Source organism: Rana temporaria, chromosome 5 (genome assembly GCF_905171775.1).
Source record: "Rana temporaria chromosome 5, aRanTem1.1, whole genome shotgun sequence".
Taxonomy (NCBI): Eukaryota; Metazoa; Chordata; class Amphibia; order Anura; family Ranidae; genus Rana; species Rana temporaria.
The window spans coordinates 238,331,336-238,339,437 of NC_053493.1; the positions used below are offsets into that span (position 1 = coordinate 238,331,336).

Below are 8,102 nucleotides of genomic sequence, written 5' to 3' on the forward strand. Positions count from 1 at the left end.
AAGAGGTTCACCCATCTGTCTAAGGCTGCAGCTAAAAATTGTTGAACAATTTCAGAATGCTTCTTAATGTAACATTGCAAAGTCTTTAATTATATCTACAGTACATGATATCAAAAATTTCAGATAATTATGGAGAAACATCTGTGGGCTAGGCAGAAAAGATAATTTTCGGGCCCTCAGACAAGACTGCATTAAAAACAAAAATGATTGTGGGATGGACACCACAGTATGGCTCAAGAATACTTCCAAAAATCCCTGCTTGTGAACACCGTTTGCCGTGCCATCTAAAATTGCAAGTTAAAGCTCTATCATGCAAAGAAGCGGCTATATCTAAACATGATCCAGAAACGCTGCCATCTTCTCTGGGCCAAAGCTAATTTAAAATAGTCTGTTGCAAAGTGAAAAAAAAATATTGTGGTCAGATGAATCAAAATTTGTCATTTTTTGGCAACCATGGTGCCTCCTCGAGGCGAGAGGAGAGGACCCTTCAGAATCATCAGCGCTCAGTTCAAAAGCCTGCATCTCTGATATGGGAGTACATTAGTGTGTATGGAATCTGGAAAGGCACCATTAATGCTGAAATATACAGTATATCTAGGCTTTACAGCAAGAAACAGAAGGCACTTCTATATACAGTAACATCAAGACTTTATATAGCCAAATGATTACAAAAACGTACTAACTTAAATGGATAAAAGGACTCATCGTTTACAAGTCCAGCGGTAATATTTCCAAAGATGGTCCAATATTACTGACTTTTATGGAATGCAGTCCCTCTTTGAGGTCAGCTATGGGATATTGAGCTACTTCAGCTGTATAAAGCAGGTCTCTGTGTCTGACAGAGACCTGCTTTATACAGCTAAAGGCCCTTTTAACCTCATTAAGCTAGTAAGTTTTTTTTTTTTAATCATTTGACCATTAGTCTTGATGTTACTGCACTTGGAGGCGCCTTCTGTTTCTTTGCTCAGAGTTTTTGCTTCCTTCAAAGTGCTGCCCATGTGCTATGTTTTAGATGTCTATGTGCCTAACCTACACCCACCTCCATTGTGGACATCCTCTCTAGCCAGATGCTTTTATCCAGAAGCGCCCTTCATTTCCTCACCCAGGTTTTAAAGCTGCATATGCTCCCATCTAGACTGTCTTGGGTAGATTCAGGTAGGGGCGCGCAAATCTAGGTCGGCGTAGCCTAGCGTGTTTACACTACGCCGCCTTAAGTAAGAGATGCAAGTACTGTATTCTCAAAGTACTTGCCTCCTTACTTAGGGCGGCGTAGTCTAAATGCGGTGGGCGTAAGGGTGCCTAATTCAAATGAGTTGGGGGGGGGGGGGGGCGTGTTTAATGGTAATGAGGCTTGACCTCACGTTTTTGACGGTTTTTAAACACTGCGCATGCGCCGGGCGACTACATTTCCCAGTGTGCATTGCGGTTACGTACGCCGCACAGGCCTATTGATTTCAACGTGGACGTAAATCCCGATTCGCGGACGACTTGCGCAAACAATGTTAAAAATTCGAACCTTGCTGCGGGAACGGCGGCCATACTTTAACATTGTTATTCCACCTAATAGCCTCCTAAGGCCTTACGGAAACGGCGTAAATCGACTGCGGCGGCCGGGCGTACGTTCGTGAATCGGCGTACAAACTCATTTACATATTCTACGCCGACCGCAATGGAAGCGCCATTTAGCGGCCATCCAAAATATTGCAATCTAAGATAGGACGGCGCAAGCCGTCGTATCTTAAATATGTTTAAGCGCATCTCTGTTTGAGCATACACTTAATCATACGTCGGCGTAGATTCTTTGTTAGGTCGGCTTATCTACTGATAAGCCGGCCTAACTCTACCTGAATCTACCTATCTGTCTTTTTTCAGGGATGTTCTTGCATTTTTTAGCAGGACAATGCTTAACTGTTTGCTGCATCTGTGGCAAAGGCATATCTTCATAGTAAAAGAGCCTGGGTGCTTATCTGGCCTGCATGCAGTCCAGACTTTTCACCTATTCAAAAATGATTTGGTGCATCTTAGAACAACAAAATTGACAACGACCCCGGAACTGTTGATCAGTTAAAATGCTATATCAGGCAAGTATAGGACAACATTCCTATTCCAAATCTCCAGCATCCATTGGCCTGTGTTCCCAGATATTTACAGAGTGGTGTTGAGAGGAGATGCTACATCATGGTAAACTTGGCCCAATTTTTTTGAGATGTTACGGCTATCAATTTCGAATGTATTGGCCTTGTCTGAAATTAGTCTTTTCTTTTTTTCCTAGCTGGGTTAAGTTGAACCACGATGTTAAACTGTAGGTCTAGTTGTAAAATCCCGTTATTCATTCTGGTTGATATTTTTGTTTTTTAGATTTTGTTTTAAAATTACTAATTTGCTATAAATGAGGGATTTTATATTCCATCTGGGCAAAACGCCAACAGTGTGTCTGGGCAATGGATTTAAAGCACTGATGGTACTTGGACTCTAATTGGACAAAATGGTAAATGGACTCTAATGCAATTAATTACCACTGTTCAAACATTGTCATGCACAAAGGATTTTTATTTTTTATTCCCTTGTACGTGATTGAATGTTTGTGTATACTTCATTGCCTTTCACCTTGCTTTAATGCTTGATGCAGATGACCAGATTCTGAGACTGTACACTGCACTGTGTGTGTAGTGAGAGGGCATTTCTTTTCTACCAAGCTGTACCTGCTTGCATTGGTTTCCTGCTTGGAGTTCTACTTTAATATTTATTCTATCATGACTACTAGGGGCATGTATTCCTGGATGGCTTACACTTCTTTTCATTTTTTTTTATACAATATCACAGGAAGTAATTTTGAGTTTGCAATGGGACCAGTGGGTCACATTGCCAAGACACAAAAATGCTGTTGTGTGCAAATCTGAACTCCAGGCAAACAGTTGCATGCATATATGCAGCCCCTCTGATCTGCTATTAAATACGAATCCACATTGATCATCCTGATTTTTGCTATTGCCAGCAAGCTTTCATTGTTTGAGAACATTTGTGCAATGTAGTAGGGAACTGACTCCCCAGGGATTTTTATTGACCCACTTCATGTATTAAAATATTTTATCAGTTTTAACCTCCCAAAGTACAGTTACTACAAGAGTTTCATCTTTTTGAATACATTTTCATCTAGTATAGCTCCGTGCCTACCACTTCCTCAGTTCTCTGGTCATTTGACATTTCACATGACAAGGGAAGATGGGCAAAATGTCCCTTACAGCAGCTATCACAGCCTCTGTTTTGCATCACAGGAGTGATGCTGCCATAATACTTGCCATAATGTATACCATTTAGAGCAGGGGTGCCCGACCTTTTGAAGTGCAAGGGCCACGTAAGCGAATTGGTAACTGGTCGTGGGCCACAATCGGCGAAGCGGGCGGAATAGCAGGTCCATGTCTGCTATGCAGTTCTCGGGATTAGCAAAGAGAAATGTGCAGCTTGTAGTGAGGCACCCTGCACTTGAGCCCTGGCGTCACATGCACTTTTATGATGGCCCTGACGTATCTATAGTATACCTGCACATGAGGGAAAATAAAACCTGTGCAAGGTAAGTCTAATGTATCGGCATCTAAGCGACATGCATTTGAGAAGAGAACTGTTTTTTTACAGTTAGCCACTGTTCAAATGTTTTTCCCATACTATAGGATGAGCACATAATTTTGGGCATCCCTTGGCTTTATGCCAAATAACTTTGTCTATTCTGTCTAAATATTTTTTTTTTTTTTAACAGATTTAAATTGGTAACATAGTTGAATACATGTGCTTTTGTTTTGTTTTGTTTTTTTCAGGGCTGTGGAGTCGGTAGATAAATGTTCCGACTCCTCAGTTTTATGTACTGCCGACTCCGACTCCCCGACTCCTCTGTATTAATATGCGAATGTATTTTATACATTCCTTGAGGGAAAGAAACGCAACCTACCACAGGACTACTGGCTAGGAAGCCAACAGTCTACTGTATTGCACAGTTTAAGCAAAAGACAAACACAATGAAAACAATCAAGTGACTGGATAGTAGCAGCAGGCATAAACATCAGGAACAGGATCTTTACCAGTTCAAAAATACAAACCACATTATTTGGTTGTTTTAGAACAAAAACAAAGCTTATCTATAATGAACCAAAAACAAAATCTGTAAAACCTAGAAATGGTTTATATTAATCTTGAAATGTAGTTCTAGGCTTAGCAAATGCAAATCAATTCAATGTAGAGTTCTAAGGAAGAGAATTGCCTCTGCCAGATCCTCTTTCATAGAGGCTCTTAAGTCAGACTTTATTATTTTTAGGGCTGAAAATAATCTTTCGACACTGACTTGGGTGGGTGGCATTGCAGTAACTATATTGGCCACATCACTAACGATCTCTGGATAAACAAGGATGGCTTCTTCAACAGTAAGTTTTGATGAGCGATCATACTCTTCAACTTCTTTTAGTGCTTTATAAAACTCCTGTTGGAATTTTTTTATTTGGACACTTACTGGTTCTCTAACATGCGTTCCCTGTAAAAGCAGAACACAACACTATGGAAAGTATAAGTATTGCAGCTCCTAATTGTGCGTTGCGTGCCATATAGTGAAGCACATGAAAAGCATGCTTCTTCACGGTCACTTAACGTGTTCGTTTTGCGGTTACGTGAGGCACTGCATGCATTGGTCTTTATTCTTACAGTAGAGAAGTCATTAATTATAACTTTTTGTGCATTGGGACATTTAAACTTGCTTTTTTTTTTAATTCCAATCTAAATTTAGTAGGAGTCGGTGCATTGTTTTCCGACTCCGACTCCAGGTACCCAAAATTTCCCCCGACTCCGACTCCACAGCCCTGTTTTTTTCCCCCCAGTTTAATCCCCCCCCCCCCCCACAAAAAAAAAATCTGACTTCAGTGAGGGTAGTGTTGGTGGAGGAATTTGAGTGGCTTGCCCTGACTTCAACTCTATTGGGCACCTTTGATCTTGAATAAGAACTGGCTCACAACTGTTGTCCCCATTCATATCAATCTCCTGCTATGCAATTTCCCCCGCATCCAATTCGCAATAGTGTAAACCTGGCCTTATGCTCACCCATATAAAGACCTAGGGAGGTCTCACAGGAGGTCTCAAATAGTATACAAACCCATCTTGGTAATCATGGCACCTGGCTGGTTTTCAGCACTTTAGACAGCCCCCAATGATTCTCCCTTCCCAGAGTTCCACAGCAAAGCATTAAAAGTGCTTTCCGTCACTTCAAGTTTTATTAAAATGAAAACCACACATAAAATCTCATAATGCAATACAGTATGTAAGTGGGTAACACCAACTATGCATGGGACTACTTATGGATTCACTACAAATATGATTGATATTAGGTCTAGCACTACACATGTTTATTTTAATTAGAACCTCTTTATGTTGACAAATTTACCTTGTGTGCCTCGTGCAATAAAAAGAATTGGGAAAGAAGCTGAGATTTCAGTGTCATTCTTTTGTGAACTTTGAAGATGACGTTCTCCACAATCCCTACAGCTAGAGGTAAATGCGGAGGACTTTTAAAGCAGTTTTACTGCTTGTTCAGACTAGATAACTGGTGTTCATATTTGAGGCACAAGCTCACTTAAAATATATTTATGAAATCTTCTCTAATATCCTTTTTCGCTGTCTAAACTCGCATTGAATCTGTGATGCCCCCATTTTTGTCTTAGTGTAACTTTTGAGGGGAGGGTAAGTGAGAAATTAAAGTAATTATACAGTTCTGTTGCTCCAGTTAGGTTCAGGATATATTTTTTTGTTGGGCTTAATGGATCTCTTTGTGTTTTTTTTTTTTTATTTTTTTTGTTTTTTGTTTTTTTGGTGTTTTTTTGGACCAGTAGTGTTTCATATTTAATTTTTGTACATTTTTATTTAGTGTTGAACAGAACACCATGTGTATTTTTGTAAGTTTATTGTTGTGGCACAATTTGCTCTTTTATTACTTCAAACTGCACTTTAGGTTGGTAGATTAAGCTTCAGGTCTCATGCACACGGGAAGTTTTGCAAACTCTCCTAGAAGCCTTTCCTCATGGCAGCAGAAAAAAACCCTGACGCGTGTAAAAGCTTTAGTCACGTTTACAAGCTTTTAGTGTGTTTACAGACGTCAAGAGCTTGGGCGTTTATTTCAATGTCCAGAATAATTCTGGTCATTGAAATGAATTAACGCGCTTGGTGTTCAGGCGCATTTTGAATTTTTTAGCAGAATTTTTTTTTTTTTTTCCTGCCAAGACTCGGCTGCACCGGCAGTGTTTTTTTTTTTTTTTTTTCTGCCTCTAAACTCTCCTGCCACTTAACACTGCTAAAAGCCTGTGTGTGTGCAGGACACACAGGTTACCATGCAGGGGAGTTTAGAGGCAGGGGAAAAAAAAAACATGACGCCCTTAGAAATGGCAAAAATGTCCAGTGTGCATGAGACCTTGAAGGCATATACAGTTTTTTGTTTTAGTGGTACAGTACATCGCTTTATCAGTATGTTTATACATTTCTTTTCTTTCAGATTTCCTTTGACCTGGCAGAATACACAGCAGATGTTGATGGTGTAGGTACTTTGCGACTACTTGATGCAGTGAAGACCTGTGGCCTAATTAAGACAGTAAAGTTCTATCAAGCCTCAACAAGTGAACTGTATGGAAAAGTGCAGGAAATCCCCCAGAAGGAAACCACACCATTTTACCCTCGATCGCCATACGGTTAGTATATATTTACAGCCATGAGTGGGAAGATTACACAAGGGCATATGGTACCAAAAGGTTTTTTGCACTAAAGTGGTTGTAAAGGTTTGTTTAAAAAAAAAACAGTGGCCCCGGTCCTCTTCTGGTGTCCCTCCGCGGGGGCTCCTGGCTTCTTCTCGAGTGCCCCATCGGAGAAGAGCTCTCCTTTGAGAACACCCGTACGGGCACGCTCCCGTGTCCTGCTGCTTCGTCCATAGACAGCAGGGCTTGGCTCCGCCCCCCGCTTGATTGGATTTCCCACTCCTCAGACGTGGCTCCCCTATGCTTCTGCAGTGGACTACTCCTTCAGCTTCCTCATTCCCAGTGCAGGGCTGTGGGAAAAATTATGGTGGGAGGAATGAGGGCTGATAATTTGTATGCTAGCTTATCTTGCAATCCACACCTAACATGCATTTTTTTTTTACTTTGAAAATCTTTAAGTGTTTTAACTTCTGTATTTCATTTCTTTCAGGTGCAGCAAAACTGTATGCTTACTGGATTGTGGTTAATTTCAGGGAAGCATATAACCTGTTTGCAGTCAATGGTATTCTATTCAACCATGAGAGCCCTCGTAGAGGTTAGTAAACCCATTTAAAAATTACAATATAAGAATAAGATGTGCATTAGGCAGTTGTAGGCATGCCCAATGTAAAACCATATAAATAATATTTTTTATTGCATCATGTAGTATTAAAATTTTGGGGGGGGGGGGGGGGGAGTGTCTGCAAGTATTTAGGAGGTTTCAATAACAGTTCAGCATGCCCCACCTTACATACTAAATGTCTGCTCATCCAAGCCACCAAATAATTCAGTCAGTCCCTAACCGACAAGGTGCTCCTAATGGGTTCCACAAAACTCTTGTACCTTTTTTAGCCTAGGTTCGCACTGACTGCAGGTTAGAAACCGTGCGACTACAGCTGAACTCGCACAATTTCAAACCAGCATGTGTTCAACTTCAAATTGCCCCCTAAGTCGCCAAAAGTAGTACAGGAACTACTTTTGGGAATCCGTAAGGGCTCCGCAAAGTCGTCATTTCACTGATTCGGACGGTGTCCTTGCAGGTAATAGCTGCGGATTTTGACATGCCAAATCAGCTCGCTGTGAACGTGGGCTTCGTGTCCTCTACAGTCAGCCTTTTCATTCAGCAGCAGGTTTCCCAGCAAGCACAGAGCATTAGTTAACGCGCATGTAAAAAGATCTGTGAACAGCGAAGACCAATGTCATTTGGTTACCAAGTAAGATGTGGACCTACAAATGGAGACTTTTTCCACCAAAAGCTCTACGAAGTCTCCTAGCAAAAAAGAAAGGGGGGGGGGGGACTATATATCCGACATAAACCCTGGAACCCCTCACTGTAGATGACAGTCC

At 41.1% G+C, this 8,102-nt stretch overlaps 1 protein-coding gene across 1 annotated transcript in view; it reads left to right on the plus strand.

Annotated features, from left to right (window-relative positions):
• The window catches only part of GMDS (GDP-mannose 4,6-dehydratase), a 699,766-nt gene that overhangs the window by 256,309 nt on the left and 435,355 nt on the right, over positions 1–8,102 (plus strand). The window contains exons 6-7 of the mRNA XM_040353629.1: positions 6,521–6,713; positions 7,207–7,311. Of these exons, the coding sequence (XP_040209563.1) occupies positions 6,521–6,713; positions 7,207–7,311 (298 nt within the window). The remainder of the gene's footprint in view (positions 1–6,520; positions 6,714–7,206; positions 7,312–8,102) is intronic.